Source organism: Octodon degus, unplaced genomic scaffold (assembly GCF_000260255.1).
Source record: "Octodon degus isolate 3935 unplaced genomic scaffold, OctDeg1.0 scaffold00055, whole genome shotgun sequence".
Lineage (NCBI taxonomy): Eukaryota > Metazoa > Chordata > Mammalia > Rodentia > Octodontidae > Octodon > Octodon degus.
In genome coordinates, this window is record NW_004524631.1 from 5976379 (window position 1) to 5995679 (window position 19301).

At 42.7% G+C, this 19301-nt stretch overlaps 1 protein-coding gene across 1 annotated transcript in view; it reads left to right on the forward strand.

Annotated features, from left to right (window-relative positions):
• The window catches only part of Slc7a14 (solute carrier family 7 member 14), a 56531-nt gene that overhangs the window by 11309 nt on the left and 25921 nt on the right, over nucleotides 1-19301 (forward strand). Inside the window, exons 2-3 of the mRNA XM_004633458.2 lie at nucleotides 13974-14210; nucleotides 16089-16306. Of these exons, the coding sequence (XP_004633515.1) occupies nucleotides 13974-14210; nucleotides 16089-16306 (455 nt within the window). The remainder of the gene's footprint in view (nucleotides 1-13973; nucleotides 14211-16088; nucleotides 16307-19301) is intronic.

Genomic DNA, 19301 nt, shown 5'->3' on the forward strand with positions numbered 1-19301 from the left:
TCTTAGCAAATTAGGAGTAAGTTCAGTTGAAAATAATAGAAAACCTAAAAATCAGATAACTTCATCTCTTTCATAAAAGACCTGTAGGGAGAGACTGCCATTACGGCTCCTCAGTCACGGGGCTCTGCGCCTCTGTCCACGGCGCTGCCTCCATCTGCTCATAATCCTCCCTGTAATTTCTAGTACATTGGCCAGGACTTGGACCCTGGCAACAGCCAAGAGTGTGGGAAATGCCACCTTCTACTGGGTATGTTGCCAACCTAGGATTACTAAGATTCTCTTCAAAGGACAGAAAAGGAAAACTGGCTGTCACTGCTGTATCTGTAGTAGATGCATAACCCCTAAGGCCTCTGGTTTTCTGAAGTTGATTTGTTCTAAGACATCCAAATAAAATTGGTTCTGATTCCCAATATAAATTGGTAAGGCTAAATAAGCCTATGGGGTTGTGAACTCTACCAGTTCTGAACCTCTGTTCTGCATGCACCTTACCTCCTACTTTCTCCTTTCTTTATCACTGACACAGATTCCTCCTGAGCCCTACTGCCCCCAAAGTGTAAAGGACACTAGGTTGCATGTTCAGTGGACCTTGGTAAAGTCTGAGCCACCATCAAGGACACCATACAGCCAACTGTAGCAGATAGCAAGCTTGCACCTGGATCTAGGACACTCCAGTTCTCCCTCGCAGTGTCAGCCCTCCACCAACCCTCTCTTCTTGGCTCCAACTCCTGCCCCATTAAGGAAAAGCCTTTCTCCTTCAACTTCACTTACACTTCCTAGCTCTAAAATTTGTCAAGCCAAAAGGGTGACGCGTCATGCTATCAGCAGGGAGAAGCTCAGTGGCCCAGCCAGATGTGTACTTTAGTAACACAAATGGAGAAAGAATAGAGGTGGAAAACAGATTATGCTTAATATACAAAACAGGCACAAGACTAGGAGGCCCTCACAGCAAGGCTCAAAAGGAAGCTTAGTCTGGAGTAGTCTGGACCCACATATAATGGGGGAGAGGAGGAAAAGTTCTTTCTGTCCACATAATGACACATAACGAATGAGAATGTGTTTGAAATAATGCATTAGAATAATGGAGTTCATAATGCAGTTCTGGTAACAGAAAGTGAAAGGGGAACAGGAAAGTCTAGCAAAGAAGCCCCCACAGAACACAGAGCTCAGCCAGGAAGCTCATCGTGTATGCAGCCACTGTAGAAAGACCTTCACAGGGAGCCTCCTCTCTCCTCTCCTTCCCATCGGATGGAGGGGGCATCAGTTCTGCTCCACCCGAGAGGATCCCGAGCCAGAGTTTAGAGGAACTTTCTGCAAATCTCACAACTCTTTTCAGCACAGAGCCAGAACTCAGGGCTAAGGCAGTAGAACTCCAGACCTTATGCCCTTCCTTTTCAAAAGTCTGTAAGATTCCAGAAAGTCTTTCTCTTACGATGTGGATGATGAGCTATGGCCAATTCTCATTGATTGTATCTAAAAATCAATGGAGGGCCAGCAGACCAAGCAGGATTATCCTTGCACTCAGTTTACGGTTCTGTTAGAATCCTTGTTTGCTCTTTGGCAACTGTGACCCATCACCAGGCGATGCAGTGATGTGGGGAACCCTGGGCCAGATAAGGGGAGCAGGGCTTTCTGAGCAGTTGCCCCTGCACAGATGTGGCTCCAGCTCCCTCCATAGGCTGCTTCTGAGTCCCCCTGAAGCTGGCTGCCTTCCCCTCTGCTTCATCTCAGTTTGGATTTTCATGACCCAGGGAAGACGGCTACAGAGTCAGAGTTTATGTAGCTTTACCTACTCTGATACATTCCCTTGTTTTGTTGTTGCTGTTGTTGTTGTTGTTGTTGTTGTTGTTGTTGTTGTTGTTTGGGGTTTGTTTTGGTTTGGGGGTTTTTTGTTTTTGCTTTTTTTTTATTTTATTTTATTTTATTTTAGGGAAGGATCTACAGGGTGTTCACAGTCTCACAACTAAATCAAACTTGTAATGATCTGTCTGTTTACAGCCTCCCAAGAGCTGGGATTACAGGTGCACACCACCACGCCCAGTCTCCATTGCTGTCTCAGTGTGTCCCAGGAGCGGGGTGGGGCAGCAGGCCTGGGGATCGAACCCCCGGCCCCTGCGCTTGCTTGTAGGTACTTTAATCCACTGAGCCCTTCCCTTGTTATATTTTTCACAAGAACAAACCATTTTTCCTCCTCAAATTGAAGCCAGACTTTAGGCTGTCCAGGAAGGGTGGAACTTTACAAGCCCTCTCCGTAAAGTGCCCTGAAGGGCACTCATCCATTTCACAAATTTGCTTTTGTTCCCCTGCCCCCCCCCCTGGCAAGATACTTCTGAAAACTATTCTTCCTGGAGGCATGGTAGAAATATTGAGAGGTTAGGGTGGAAAATTCAAATAAGAACAAATGCACTCCCATTCTCTAATCTAAGGATAACTAGCTCTCCAAGATGCTACTCAAGCACACAGCAATTTGTTGAATTCTTACTAAGAATAGCAGCAACCCCTGATGTTGACAAAGTAAAAGATATGACTTGATGAACACTTGCAAATGTTAGCCCTTATTATTATTGCTCTGTTTGTATCATTACTAGACAAGTCCTGTGCACCAGACACTATGCCCACATTACTTCATTTAAATCCTTTCAGCCTCCCTGCCAGGTGGATATTACTGTCCCTATTTTATGTCTCATCATAATTGCTTAACTCCTGAAGACTTCTGATGTGCTTGGTACCAGCTGAATACCAACCGCTGAATTTTTCCAACAAACCCACAAAATAAATGCCATTATGATACTAAGTCTGCAGGGCATAAAATTGAAGCCCAGAGACCTCAAGGCCGGGAGCACAGGCTGGTCAGCAGCAAAAGACGAACCCAATTGTTTCCTTCTGCCTGGCTGCAGTCAGGCAGAAGGAAAAAAACCACAAGCTGCTTTATGAAGACTCACATCCACATCCCCAAACTTAATGACTCAACAAAGGCAATCTACTGAATTGAAGGAGCCCTCAGCATTTGGTGGGGGCAAGGTCAAAAGAGCCCACCCTTCAGCCTGTGCTACTGATGGCAAGAAAAGTTTTTGCAATCAAAACTTCTACAAATGAGGTCACAAAAGTGTCTTCCAAGCTCTGCATCTTCTTCCACCTGCCAGCAGTGAGGAGAAGGGTGCCGTGAAGTTCACAGATCTCTTACATATAAGTCTCGATTGACAGCCCTGTAGGAAGGACGTCAGTTATCAGTTCAAACAGGGTGAGCACTTTGCAATAGAAATCTGCAAATTCTCAGATTGCTAGTGGTGAAAACAAGTTTCCTCCAGCCAACCCAGGAACCCTGGGTCCTTCTCCATCCCCTGCAGTACCTGGTGGGGAGGACACTGCATACCCCCTGCTGACATTGCATCCCACAGGGACGGCCACCTGCTTCCGGCTCAGCAAGGAAGGAACTACTACCAGACACAAGACCTCTGAGACACAGGGCTCAGCATCCTCGTGAAGAAACAAGGCATCACCCAGTAGACAACTGTGAGCACTGCCGGAAACAACCAGGCCTGGGTCCCCCACTAGAAGACAGAACCCTTCTTCCAGCCCTGTCCTCAGCAGATTGGGCACCCAGCTAGCCATCCACATCTTGCAGCCTTTGCTTCCTCCTCCACAAAAATAAAGAGCTTGAGTTATGGTGTGTATAGCATGAGTTATGATGAAATAAAACTAAGGGAGAAAAACCGATTTGTAAAGAAAAATCTATGGCAGCAACCTATGCATACACAATGCATCTAGCATCTGGAAGCCAGTTGCATTTAGTACCTGTAGCTAACCTGTCTCACACTAAGACCTTCTCTGCCACTTTTTCGTCCCATGACCCATCAAATGTATGCCACCTAAAGTTCACAAACTGATTGAAAGATACAGATACACCAAGGTGCTTCTCCTCCAGCCCTTGGGGCAGCAGGGATGTAGCAGAAGGCCAAGGCTGGTCACACTACCCATGAGTAGCCTTGCCCTTCCCCAGGTTGCTTCCTTCCCACATTCATATAAATGTTGTCCATTCCTACATTTACTGTGTAAAATGGACAATGTTAGGAAGTCCTGATGACCTGTCTAGTTCTTGGATTAATAACCAGTAAACGTACTGGTTCTACTCGGCAGAAGAGGTAGTAGTTTAGTCCCTGCACCAGAGCTTCTGAGGTCTGTCATCGCTGCTGGTGCCACTTTTATCTGCTTTAGAAATGAGTACCGCCTGCTCAGGGGAAGGGAGGAGTGGGGAAGTACCTAGATGAGAGAGAGTGGCTGGCTCTCCCCTTGGCACCTACACTCCCTGTCCTTTCTGCACAACGCTTCTTCAGTTCAGTTATCAGAGTCACCTGCACAAGGGACAGCAGGTCTCAGAAAGGGAGATTAGTATGAAATACTGGAGGCCAGGCTGGGCTACGTAGCAAGACTCTGACTCAAAATAAAAGGAAAATTTCTCTTCACCCTCACAATTTCTAATTGGAGTCATGGAGCAGAACAAGCAGTTTCTAGATTAAATATTTAAACCATATGAAGAGCTGTTTCTACACTCTGTTTCAGAAGGGCATGCGCACATGTAAGGCCTGGTCCAGACTCTAGATCGGCGGTAGCGAACCCGTGGAGCCCTCTCCATCAGCTCAGCATGCAAGCCAAGTCACTAGCAGCCAAGCATACAGTAGCAGGTGCCGGGCTGGGGATGTAGCTCAGTGGCACCGGCGCCTGTCTGGCATACACAAGGTCCTGAGTTCAATTTCAAGTACCAAAAAAGCAAAACAGGTAACAGTTACTTTTTCTAAACTAACACCTCAGTATTCAGGTTTAATTGTCATGTTGGCCCTTTGTGAAAAATAAGTAGATTTCGAGATGAAGTGTGTGCATTGGGTCTTTGAAAGATTTGCCATCACTACTCTCAATGGCGCTTAGTATCCCTGCCATGACTGAGGTTAAAGAACTATCAAGGAACAACACTTGTTTTCCAGTTTCTTTTATCTCACTTCCAACAAAAATGTTCCTTACATGTAAATAACAGCTCTGGCTTCCGTGGAGGGAGCGCGCCTTCCTCACGCCAGGACCTGTGTGTGTACGCTTTGGAGACACAAAAACCTGCACACCCAGTATCACTGTCAACCTTTTCCAGAGCATGCTAAGGCTGGATGACGCAGCAATTGGGCCTGAAGGTGGCTCGGAGAATAGCTTACTCATGGATGCTTTCCCTGGATGCTGTGACAAAATCATTACCTCAGAGATCATTACTCAGGATAATATGACCAGACAGTAAAATATTTGAATTTTGTAGATTATGAAACTGTATCTCCAGTAATCTCTGAAACAGTTTTATAGAGGAAGATTTAAGAAAGAGAATGAATAGATTGCTTAGTCACATATTTAATCAGCAAATTGTTAAACTGCCTTGACCTGCTTTGGGTCATTTATCTAACTATAAGGACAGCTTCTGTCCTTCTTGTTTTATTTTGATATATTGGTGCTGTGGTTCAGGGGACCAGGGAGCTCTGTAGTTCCTGCCAAACTTTAATTGAAGCCCTGTCAGGCTCCATAACTAACAACGTTGCACCCTCGCTGATAGATGACACTGCCCATTCCCTAAATACAGGCTCTTGCTGTTCACCTAAGTTCTGATTTGGCAGAGAAATCATAAGCCTCTTCTTGGACACAGAGAAACACAGGTTGCCCCAGACAAATTGCTTTTCTTCCAGACATATTTATAGAGATTGTCCCAGCCTCCTTGGCAGGCGAGGGAGCAGCAGAGTTTGCTTAGGTAAAGGAGAAAGAAGCAGTGAGCCAGAAAGAAGAGAAAGCCTGGCTGATCACTTCTCGAAAAAGAGATCCAGAGCATCTAGAAGAGGACCTAAAGGAAGACCATCTGAATCCAGCCCACGTGACTCAGGGATAGAGAGGTGTTTCTCAGAATATAACAACCAGCTTCTCAAGGGAGACAGCAGTGGCAGAGATACTTCACTACCCACCATCTGGAATTCAGTGTCACCAGGAAAACATTTCCAAGGGAATCCGTCCTACATTTCTCTCCGCCCTGTGATTTCTCCTCACGTCCCATTCCCAGTCAGTAGGGCTAGGAACCATAGCAACGCATGCAATGCCTTAGTCCTGCTTAGTCCTGAATTTGAAAAAGAAATAAAGTTGCCTTATGAAAATTAAGAAAATGAGTAACGACTATTTCAGCAAAATGCTATATTGATAGAGAGAGAGAGAGAACAAGAGAGAGAGAAAGAGTGTGTGTGTGTGTGTGTGTGTGTGTGTGTGTGTGCTCATGCACATGATACTGGGGATTGAACTGAGGGTCTTTGCACTGAGCTATGCCCCTATATCTTCAGCCTCTTTTTTGTTTTTGTTTGTTTGCCTGCAACAAATTCTCATGGAGGTTTTCTTAAAGGATGAATCTCACCAGTGTAGTCTAGTGGTAGCCTCCATATTTTGTCTGGAAAATGGCCAGTATTTTACTCTTGAGAGAAAGTGATCTCAAAGATGAACTGCTGACCTCATTCATCTGCCAACCCAACCTTCCTCCCTGCTAAATATGAGGTATTCTAGGTTCACAAAGTTCAAAATAATCAGTCAGGTTTAATAGTTGTGTCATACAGTCCATCACTCGAGAATAGCCAGACTAACCCACCGGCCAAAATTCAAGTTGTTGCCCTTCTCAGAAGACTGGATGAAACCCAGAGTTGGCAGGTTGTTTTCTTGGGCAACCCTTCCCCGTTCCACTCACTCTCATATCTATTTCTCTTTGGAAAGTGCTCTGATTGGTTGGTTTTCTGGTCTGTTTTCTCAAGTAAACCATAAGACTCACCAAAAAAAAAAAAAGGAACTGCATCCTTCCTGTTTACTTTCCAATCCCTAATATTTAATGTGGATGCTACAGAGGATACATTATGAGTGTTTTGGATAAATGAATGAAGGAGTTAGGAAGATAGCAGAACTGGATATCAGGAGACCTGATTCTAGCTGCAGCTCTGTCCCTGATGACTATGTGACTTCAAGTTTGTGGCTCAGTTGCATTGTCCATAAAATAAAGAAACCATCCTGGAAAGCAATCGACTCCCCTCCCCATACTCACCCCTGAGCACAGCTCCTGGGTCTATGGAGAGGGATCCAGGCCCTGGGGAGCTATGGATGAAGGAGCTCCTGATAAAGCAGCTGTCTCCCATGTCCTCAGACACCCTGCCCTGCTTTTACTTATTTATATGTTAGCTTCTCAAATAAGACTTTGTATCTTATTGAAGAAAAGATTCTACAACCAAGAAAGAATTTTTTGAACAGTCCTTTTGCCACTAGATTCTACAAACCTATTAAAAAGCTCCTTCCTCCCACTCACATGATTCACCTCTGCAGTCCATCTGCTACAGGCCCCAAAATCACCTGCCTTTCGCATTCCAGCATACCCTTCCACCTGATTGAAACTGCCTTTGCCCCTATTTGTTTCTCTGACTGGGGCAATCCCTGCACACTCCTCAAGATTAGGCAGCTTACAAGCCCAACTTTTCCTTTTAACTCTTCCCTTCTCCTACAGCTAAAGAATACACTCCCTAAAAAGCCATGCTCACCCAACTTGACTGCAGGAGCACTTCATAGATACTTTATAATATTAAACACCAACTCTATGAGGTCAACTATTTATTAGGCACCTTCTTGATTAGAATATACAAGCTTCAATGTCTGGAAATCTGCCATATTTCCTTGTTGTGTCTCTGGGATTCACTTCAGTGTTTGACTGAGTAGATACTTAACAATTCTTGTCTCATAAAGTAGGCAAATTTGTAAGTCAGAAGTTATTTAGGAAATTGCTTAGTAAGTCAGTTAGAGGATCAATCAGAACAAGTTGACTATATGCTAATGGGGTAGTATAGAGTAACTGGCATTCAGGCCTGAATAACCACTAGTGTTGACCCTTCCAGAAAAATGTGCACCTATTTAGAAGTACCTATGTATCTAACAGCTTTCTTTGGTGGAATGTGGAGGGAAATAAGATTCTTAAAGAGAAAAGCATTCTCCTCTTTGCCCACTCCCTGTTGGTTCTTTCTCCCTTACCCCTTCTGAGAATGGAGAAGCTTTGCCCTTAGTTTCAAGAGGTTCACAGAAAGTCAAGCCTGGAGGTGAGTGACGTGAGGACATTAGGGGGGAGAAGCACATGGTGATTATCTTTGCTAAAGGGCAACTCCATGCTGAGCCACAGGGAGGAAGTTCAATGCCACATACAGTTCAGGCACCTCAGGCTGCCTCTTTCTTCCCACATATGATAGAACCAAAGACTCTGACTTGGAAAGAAATTCACATTGAAAAGACCATATTTTTCTGAACCCCAAAGCAACATCCTCAGGGACAGAGAAGAGGGGACTACTAGAGACTACCTCAGATGAAGCTCTCCAGGTACCTTGTTCTCCCTCTCTTTTCAATGTGTGAGTCCTCTATGCTTGACTTCTCTTAGGTCGGCAAGTCCCCACCTTAACCATAAATAGTCTGGGCATAGAAATAAAACAAAATAGTACAGATCTTTTAAAATGTAAAATGGGTTAACATTTACAATACACTAAAAGGACAGGTGATTGAGAAGGGCACAGAGATTCAGGCTGTGGGGAATCACTGCTAATCCCAGGAGCCTGCTGAAGTGAAGCCCTCCTATTCCTCAAGGATGTGACTGCTATTTCAGAACAACTTTCACAGGAATATTCCCACTGTGGAGCTGTCAATCGCTCACAGTGGACACCTGCATTCTGCATTGTATTCTATTCAGGTCTCTCAGTACTCAGTAAAACTCCTCTTCCCCAATAACTTAGTGGGTAACTAAGAAATGCAAAAGCACTTTGGTAATAGCACAAGGCAAATATGGTTAGGGAGGCAACTCTGGGAGACAATGTTTTGATGAAGTATCAAGTTACATAAAGATTACATATACATTGATCTCTCATTTAGGGAGCACACCCAAACCAATTTCTGGTAATAAATACTTTGTAAAGCTTGTTTTATTATTCTGAAGTGAAAACTAAAGGTAATGTTACCTTTCTACCCATTTGACTTTTTCAAAAAAATCAAAAGAATATTTAATGAAAGCAATATTTATTTCTCTGTGAATGCAGGGGTGTATCTTAGAGGACATAGTGAAGTTGTCAGAAGTTTTCAGTTATCTGTAGAATCACTAGGAATGCAAACATCACAAATACACACTCACATAGGTGTGCTGTGTGATGCTCAAAGACCATGAACAATGCTGCTGTTGTGGACATGGTTTTCCAAAATGATAGCCAAATTTGGTAAATTCTAAACAAAACAAATTACAGGGGCTGGAGAGATGGCTCAGTGGTCTAAGGCACCTACTTAGAACAAGCTTGGCAAAGCATCAGGGACCGTGGTTCAATCCCCCAGCACCACATGCCAGCCAGCCCCGCCCCCTGGTGGGCTGAGCTGGCCACACACACACACCACACTCTCTCTCTCTCTCTCTCTCTCTCTCTCTCTCTCTCTCTCAAATAAATAAAAATTAAAAAAAAACAAATTACATCTCTCCTTCAATTTATCCAGTGATTGTAGTCCTAGAAAATGTATTTTTTTAAAGCATACAAAGCAGATGTATTTATAGGTACAATGGAGATAAGTTCACTTCAGAAGTTATAAGCAGATTGGCCCTTCCCTGATGACCCACTGAGACCTTCCGAATCAGGGGAGATGCAAGACAGTGCTCCATTCCAAGGCAGTGTTTCACACACAGCAGAATGTCTAACAGATAAGGTCCCTGCCTATGTAACAGCACACGCGCCTACAATCATCATGAGAGTCATAGATGTTCCTACAGATTTCCACCCTTACCTAAGGAGGAACCACTACCTTGGTTGAGAACCACTGGTTTGTAGTGTTTTCTATAAGGTGTCCCTCTCTGAGATAATTCAGAGTTGCCCTTATCCATGAAACCAAAGATACACTGGGAAGGACCTAAAGCTTCTCTAGTGGGCTGCTTAATTTCACCCCTGTGAGGATAAACACATAATCATAGATATTCAGTCACTAAGATAAAAACCAAGGGGGCTGGGAAGATAGCTCAGCAGCATAAGTGCCTATGTGGCAAGCACAAAGTCCTGAGTTCGATCCCCAGTAGTACTAAAAAAATAAGTTTCCCTTTCCACAGCTTTTCTTTTGAAAATTAGAAGTTGTATCTCTCTCAAACACCAGATATTTTGAAATGTTTGTGTAATTAAAATATTAGATAATATGAAATACTTGAATAATTGACAAAATACTTCAGGGATTTTTTTTCCAGAATGTTCTGGCCTGTAACACTCACTTTTCACCACTAAGTATGATTGCCAGGTTAGATCATCTCTAGTTTTCACTAAAAGCCTGGATTCCTGCATTTAAACAAATCAGAAAGTATTTTAAAATCTTTAATATTTTAAAAATACTAGAAAATCCCTTGCAGTGTGTTCAAAAGAATGGTTTTGCAAAACAGAGATTGTCTGAAATGGCCACTGGCTGATTGGTTCTCCCACTGTTTTCGCAAACTGCACTCCTCAGGGTCTCAGCAGGACCTTGGGAAATGAGTGGCTGGGATTCCAGAGACTCCTTAGGCCACGATTAGCCAGGGCCTCTTCCTCAGACTCAAGACAGTGGGGCCTGTCCCTCCATAGACCTAATGCCGACCTCACTTGTCACTACATCTCGCAAGCAGGTTCTGGTAGCGAATTAGATATTTTTACATTTCATTTGGCAGATCAGTTATTGTGGAAGAGAACACTTGATTGTACAAACTCCACAATACTAGCAAACTCTCCAAATTAAATTTGCAGTCAAATTGATGCCTGTTTGGAAAAATTCTATTGATATAGAACACTGCTTGGAAAAATTCTATTTATATCCTTGTACATTATCAAGGTGTACAAATTTGTGTATGAAGTAAACTAACGGGATTCAGGAGTTATTGAATGGAGCTGTGGAAAGGAGAGAAATTAGTTACTTCTAATCCCTTCCTTGTACAGCGGCTAACTGATTAAACTCTCAAGAACTCCAAGGCAAATACAAAAGCCCTCCAGGAAAATACCATCAGACCCCCAACCGTAATGCTCACCTACTCTCTACTCTCCCCATGGGCAACTTCTTCAGGCCTCCCTTCAGAGACCACTTCCTCTTAATTTCAGGCTCACTCTGTCAGTATAAACATGCAGTGTTGGAAGCAGCAATTTAGAACGGAGATGGTCTGGAAACTCAAGGTAAGGACCAGGAGAACAAGTAAGAACCGCCAGCCTGACATCAAGGAGAGAGGCAGAAAAATATTGCATAAAATTGGGGGCGGAAGGCTGAAATAAAAACTAAAATACCAGCCTGGGCCATTTAATGTGGAGACAAAAGGTTTCACTCTTCCCAAAAGCATCTCCATAATACAGGACAACATAATGAATGACATTTTTAAAAAAGAGTCGTGTTACACTCAGGATATTTTACAGCAAAAGCAAGACTCAACATAACAGAATCCTAGGGCGTAAGCGTTAGGAGATCCTTAGCAGAGCACTTGCATCTTACAAATAAAGAAGCTGAACATAAAGGGGAGGGTCTGAGACAGGAGCCAGCCTATCAGGTGCAGGATTCCCTCCACATCTTCACAGCTGGAGCAATGGTGGGGAAGGAAGAGATTGTATCGCTTTTATTGTGCCACTGCTCTTGACATCTCTGTTTTTGCTTCCTTGCATTGATATCCCTCCTTCAAAAGGAGAAGAAACCCGCTCTCTTTATTCACAAAAGAGTGAACTATTGTTCCCTGGTTTGTAATGAGAGAACCTCAGGGTTGGTCCTTAACAAAATTGGGACTAAAGGTAAAGTGTACTTTGAGTTCCATCCTACATCTTACTACATCCCACTCCTGGTATGTTTCCCACGAGCTGTCTTAGGTCTGTCCTCCAACTGGCTGCCCACCTACCCATCAGCCCCACACCCGAAGCTCCCAGCCAGAAGAAACTGCCAATTCCCAGAAGTTTGGTGTAATCTCAATCTCTTTCTAATTTGTTTCGTTCTACATTTTGTTTTTGCTTTTTGTTTTTTGTTTTTACAATGCCAGAGATTGAACTTGGGACCTTGTACTTGCCAGGCAGGCACTTATGCTGCTGAGTTATATCCCCAGCTTGTTCTTTCTAATTTGATCTCTAATCATATCAAAGAATGAAGCAATGTTCTAGTGGGGATTTTTGTTTTTCAAATATAAGCAAGCACAAGCATCACCTGGGGAATGTTGAAATACCAATTTCCCCTGAAATTAGAATTCAGTGGATGATTCTAGCAAGAGTGGACCCCAAAACCTCTCACAAAAACACTGTTTAACCGTCCAGCCTCGTCTCCTCCTAAGACCCCACATGCGCTCTCCTCCACTCCAGTCTTTCATCCTGCCTGCCGTCCACGTCTTTACCTCATGTTCCACCTTCTGTATCCAGTGAACTCCTCTGTGTGCCTCAAAGCCAGCTGAGTACACGTCTCACATCTCTGTTCTCACTATTCCCACACGTTTCTGCACCATCAGGCTCATTGGGCCTACCGTGTGCGCCAACTCCCTGCATATCTCTACTTGAAAGAAGGGACATGCGTCACTTGTCTTTCGTGTTTCCAACACTTGACATTCTGCCACACACTCTAAGTGTTTGTTAAATTATCTTTTGCGTATTTATCAATAGCTACTCATTTATATTTGCATTTTTATCTACCTACTTGAAACAATAAAGACTTTTCATAGATGGCTGAAACAACCACTCTCAAATGAAGAGCATCTTCTATAACCTGGAAAAACTGAAATAGGAGAATGGTACAGCACAGTATGGCCCTGGTCCTCAGGAAAGGACACATCGATTCAGACCCATGTGCACCCAGGATATCTGCCACCTAATGAGCCCAACAGAGTCCACACAACCACACAACAAATGAGAATTTTTCTAAATAAAGGTCAAATTCTTGGGGGCCCGGGGAGATGGCTCAGTAGAATGAGTGCTTGCCTGGCAAGTGCAAAGGTCTGAGTTCAATCCCCAGTTCTGCCAAAAAAAAAATAATAATAATAATAATAATAATAATAATAATAATAATAATTAATAAATAAATAAGTAAAGGTCAAATTCTTGTAGTTCGGTAAAACAAGCTCTGATTGCCTGCCTAAGCATTAAGGTTAAAAGGCTTTGGGAAAATATGGTTGGAAGTAATAGGAATTGGGGTAGAATTGATTCCTGTACAGTCACATGCCGCATAATGATGTTTTTGTTCAGTGATACAACATGCACATGACTGTGGTACCACAATGTCATCATGGAAGCAAATATTCCCACAGACCAGCTTCATCATAGCTGTCACAGCACTGCCAGGTCTGGAGTGCAGCATGTCACCCAGGCGTTCATGGTGATGCTGATATAAACAAACCTGCTGCGCTCCCATCAATATCAATGGGCGGCACATAGCATTATGTACAGTACGTAACAGTCAACAATAGTAACAAATGGTTATGTCACTGGCTTTTGTATTTACTATACTACACCACTGAGAGGTATTTCACAGCACTCCTTCTACTTATTACAAAGAAAAAAAAAAAAGACTACTGGAAAGTGGTCCACTTCTTTGGGCTGGCACCAGCCTCATCCACCTCAGGTTTATCTCTTGCTGCCTCTCTCGCTTGTATTATTTTCACTTGCACTTGTTTTGCTCACCACGATCCTCGGAGCAAGAGGCCATGTCAAATACAGCTAGGTGTGCAGCAGGCATTCCATCTAGGCTTGTGCATCGCACTCTATGATGCTCATGCAGAGACAAAATTGCTTACTATGTTTCTCATAACACAATCCCATCACTAAATGACATGCAACTGTACGTAAGACTGTATTTGTTCTTAGAGCTCAGAAATAGCCAATATTTTCTACCCAAGACTGTTGCCAATCAAGGAGCTGCTCGTCTCTTACAGTCCACCATTTGTGTGTGCTTGTTCCCTGCAGGAGTGTGCTATGCAGAGTTTGGAGTCCGAGTCCCCAAGACTACCGGATCTGCCTACACCTACAGCTATGTCACTGTTGGGGAATTTGTGGCTTTTTTCATTGGCTGGAACCTGATCCTGGAGTACCTGATCGGCACTGCAGCCGGTGCCAGCGCTCTGAGCAGCATGTTTGACTCACTGGCAAACCACACCATCAGCCGCTGGATGGTGGACAGCGTGGGGACCCTCAATGGCCTGGGTGAGAATGCTGCAGCAAATGCATGCGTGCGCTCCCCTTTAGAAATCCAAAATGTCGAGAACTTTGAGAGGTGCTTTCTTGTGTTTGCACTGTAATTTTTTTTCAGCCTGAGGAAATTATTCTAATTTTCATGGAAGTGTTATGCAAACTATTAGACAAAAAGCTGTTCATCACACAATCACACAGCCTTATTTAAGGAGTTTTATTTGAAATGGTTAGGATCAGAATTTAAGATTTTTTTTCAGACTTGGGAATATTTGCTCATATATGATGAGATTTGGAGATGAGACCCAAATCTAAACAAAAATTCATGTGTGTTTTATATACTCCTTATACACATAGCCTAGAATTCATTTTATTCAATATTTTAGTATTTTTGTACATGAAACAGAGTGTAGGTTTTTTTCACTGGTGTCATACATCTCCACTCAAAACATTTCAGATTCTGGGGCATTTCAGATTTTCAGCTTATAAATGCTCAACTTGTATTAAAATAAGTTACAAATAGCCTAAGTATTTTTCAGTGTGGCAAATAATTGACTGGATTATGGTTAAATACTATGCATCTAGCAACTAAAAGGATGATTGAGGAAGACTATATAATAACACAGAATATGTTTTAACCTAATATAATGTATCAAAGAATACAAACTACTCTGTGCATATAATGTGTCAATAACCACATAAAAATAAAACCAATTCGGGAAAAAGAACTGGAAGAAACTCCTCCAGTGGTTTCATTTGAATTTTTTCAAAATTTTATAAATAAACATATGTTGATTTTTAAATTAAAAATATTGAGGAACAAAATGGATTCCCAGTGATGAGAAGTCAGGGATATGTAATATACCTGACTGAACATTAAACAGTCAGATGCCACCTACACTACCAGGACACCTCAGCCTCTGTCTGTCCCTTTCCGCCCACTTTCCATTCTGTTGTCTGCTGCTGTCTTTTCATCTTCACGAGAAGCTAACCAATAGCTGAGGGAGCTTTGGGATTTTCCTCAGAAATTCCAAGCAATGATACTGTGGCTGTGGAAAGTCCTTTGACCTCAATATCTCTTGTCTCAGAAAAACTGACTGAAGTTTTTCACCCAGATACCGTGACAGTACGGAAAGTATGAAAACCGCTTTATTCCGTACAATGATTTCATAAAATGGCACAGAATTAGGTTGTCCTTCATCTCCTTAACTTTATAGATAAATGCAAAACGAAGAGAAACATTCCAAAAGTCAGCCTGCTGGCTGCAAAAGTGCAGCAGAAATCCCAGTTCCCTGACTGCTGTGCAATTCCTTTTCCACCCTATAGAGGGCAGGATTCCCCTGGCCAAAGGGCAAGGCCAAACAAGCAGGACCTGCCTCCAGCCCAATTCTGGGCAGCCACTTGCACACGAGAGAGCAGAAAACCCACCTTACAGTAGTTTCCAAAGACATGCATTTTAAAATTGGGTAAAAGCAAAGTTTTGGGGCATGGAATATAAGTTTTACAAGCCACAAAATTAACAATATTGAAGATAAAACCATTTTCACAGGACGGGTGGAACCTAGGTATACATCCTGAAAACCCCAGAAGAGACCCGTCACCACCGCTCTGTTCCTTATTCCCACAGGTGCTGTTGTAACTGTTACATTACACATCCCAATTTGGGGATCTCAAATCCTCTTACTTACCTACCAAATCTACCTGTCTATAAATAGACACATAGGCAGGTACACTCTCTCTCTCTCTCTCTCTCTCTCTCTCTCTCTTTTGTGTCTGGACTGACAGACTGACCACTGCTCTGGGGGTCAGAACTGAAAGCAGATACCTGAAGTCAGGAATGTGCATGCCTTCTCTTCCCTCTGAACAGTACTAAGCCTTGCCCTTCTCCTCTAGGCAAAGGCGAAGAATCCTACCCTGACCTTCTGGCTCTGCTGATTGCAATCATTGTGACCGTCATTGTTGCTCTGGGGGTGAAGAACTCTGTGGGCTTCAACAACGTCCTCAACGTGCTGAACCTGGCAGTGTGGGTGTTCATCATGATCGCAGGCCTCTTCTTCATCAACGGGAAATACTGGGCCGAGGGCCAGTTCTTGCCCCATGGCTGGTCTGGGGTGAGTCCTTGAAGCCTGCTGTACCTCTCACTCACGGTGTCTTCCACCCTGCCGCTCCCTAACTTGGGTTTTTAAGTGGCTTCTCTGTCTCATAATCTTCACAGCAGCCTTTTGATCATTTCAGTCTGGACTTAACTGAAGAAAAGGTTCTTGGGGTTTTAAAATTTACTTGTTTCACAAGTATTTATTGAAATATTATTTTACATGAATGAGAATAATACATTCCATGCTGGGGCCTCTTGCAGTAGATCTGACACTGTAGCAATGACTGTACATAGCAAATCAAATTAAATCAATGTGAATTATCTTGGGAGGAAAATATTACATTGATTTCTTAAAGATGAAAAACTCAAACTCAGAGAGGTCAAATGAATTAAGCACAAACTATACATCAGGATAGGGACCCCAAGCCGAGCCTGTTGCCCTCTAAAAACCGTACAAGAACAGCTTAGTTTCACAGAATTTCTTTATATCCTACAAATTATTCCTACAAGAGAATCTGGCACATCTGTAAATAGACAAGGCAGAAAAGGAGACCAGGAATGGAGGGTGGGAAACTAGAGAAAAAATGTGCATTTCACCCGCGGGGGAAAATCCTGGTGGGTCTGAGCGTACCTGAGCAGGCTCAATGAATGCTGGTTAGAAATCCTATTCCAGGCCTCAGCTACAGCACAGAAGTCTATTTAATTTGTTCTGGAGTTTAGCAAGAGAGTGTCCTGAAGCAAAGGAACATTTTCAGATCTTATCCATATCATATAGTGGTATGGATTATGCTGATGAAAAATGGTGCCAGGCACAATAACACAGGCCTTTAATCCCAGCTACTCAGGAGGCTGAGGCAGAAAGGTCACATGTTTGAGGCCATCCTAAGTAACTTTGCAACACCTTGTCTCAAGATAAAAGTAAAAAGGGAGTGAGAGAGTCAGGGAGATGGATAGTTCAGTGGCAGAAGCACTTATCCAGCACAAGTAGACCCCCAGGTTTAATTCTCAGCACCACAAAGAAAGAGAAAAATGAGAAGGTCAGAGTGGCAAATTCTTTGTATCTATAAGTGGCTGTAAGTTGGGACTGGTTTATTTCTCTGGCATGACTAAAATGCTTATTTTATGGGGTTAACAGTAAAAATCACTGGCCATGTGTGTGACAGTAGAACATAAATTAGAAAATTTTCAGCTGGCAGGGATCTGAGTGGTCTCAGGGTCCTATCGTCTCATGCAACAAATGAGAAATCACCAGAAGCCAAGAAAGGCAAATCTGCCCAACACTGGGGCAGAGGAGAGCCAAGGACTCCACTTGCTTAGCTTTGTGGCTTTTGCTTACACTGATTTTCCTCCAAGATGTCTAGAGATCAGAAATCTCTCTTGGAGAACGTTCAAAATAACTTCTGTTTATTCTGACCTATGCCATGCTGTTCAATGCAATGAAATAAGCAAGGAAGGTATCTAATTTTTTTTTTAAAGAATTCTAGTCTTCCGTTTATCAAAAAAAATTCCAAAGAACCACAAAGCTCACGCCTCTTCTCCAAAAAAGTAATATATACAGGAACTGGTTAAAAATCCAAAGAAGAGACAAAGAGACACTGTTGACCCCTTTCTGAATCCCCATGTCTATATTTTCTTATGATACAAATTGTTCCTTTCCTATCACATAAGAGAAACAACAAATTATAAGAGTGAGAAGAAAGAATGTTTTCTTGGAACTCAACTGCATTTTTATTGTAGCACATGAAAACGTTCTCTGTGTTTGCTCAACAATGTAAGAAATTATTGGGTCATGAACTTACTGTAAGACTTCGGGCATCAGTTAATTTCTGTATTTAAGGCTTTCCCATCCATCAAGTGGAAAAACAAACTTCACAAAATGCTTGCAAAAAGCACCAAATCTTGGTTATCTTAGTGCACATTCTTAGAATTAGTGATAGTTACAAGGTCAAGAGGGAGGAGCTAATATTTACTGCCTACCCCATTAGGTGAATAACAATGAATATGATCTCACTTCTGAAGCAGACCCTGAGGGCAGATAATGTTACTCTTGATGAAAAAAAGCAGAGCTGCAGGGGTCAGAGAGGCTGGGTAACCTCCAGATCTCTCAGGCCATCAGTGCTGTGGCTGACGGCTGACGTTCTGACCTTCTGTGGGACACCGAAACCCTTTCTACTTTATTCAGTATTTCATCTACAATATGATGAGCCTGGTTCTTTTAAGGGTTCTTATCCCTCCTTCTTTAACATAAGGTAGTTAATATGAGATGCTATAATTCCTTTAAACTTTCGTAAAATCTTAGAATCTAAGAGCTAGAGGTAACATTGAAAGATAGCATAGCTCGTTTCTTATCTTCAAATAGAATATGATTAAACCAACCCAGGCTCCACTGCTTATGAAGACATCTTGTCAAAGCAATTATTTATCTAACTTATTCCATTCATATTTAATAACTTATTCCATTCCAAATGCTCCTAGTGGCTCCTTTCATGGCTCCTCCTGTAATTTAGGTCCCAAAATGAGACTAGAAGAGTTAGCATCCTGTGGATAAATGCCTGTCCCCAAATCTGAGGAGGATGAGAAGGTTGGTTAGATTTGTCTTTCACCTGGTGTGTGTGTGTAGAGGGACTTTATTTCTCAGAGAGTTTGCCCTTCCTTTCTCATGGACTCCACATCCTTTGCCCACTACAGTTTACCTCATCAAGGAAAGAGTAGCCAAGCTAGCCTTGAGCTGCCCACTTATGCATCCTGGGTTCTCACTAGCTTTTGTAACAAAAGGTTAGAATTGAGCCATAAGAAAGAAAGGATATTTTAACATTTTCTTTGTGACAGACTCTTTCATATACACTTTTATTTAATCTTCACAAGAGCTCTCCAGAATGAGTACAAAGATCTTGAATTTTACACCAAAATACAATTCAACTTTCATGTCATTTTGGCTTTGGGGAAGACCCAGAAGTGGCACAGTGCCAGATCTGATGAATAAGGTGGATGAAGACACACTGTAATATTTT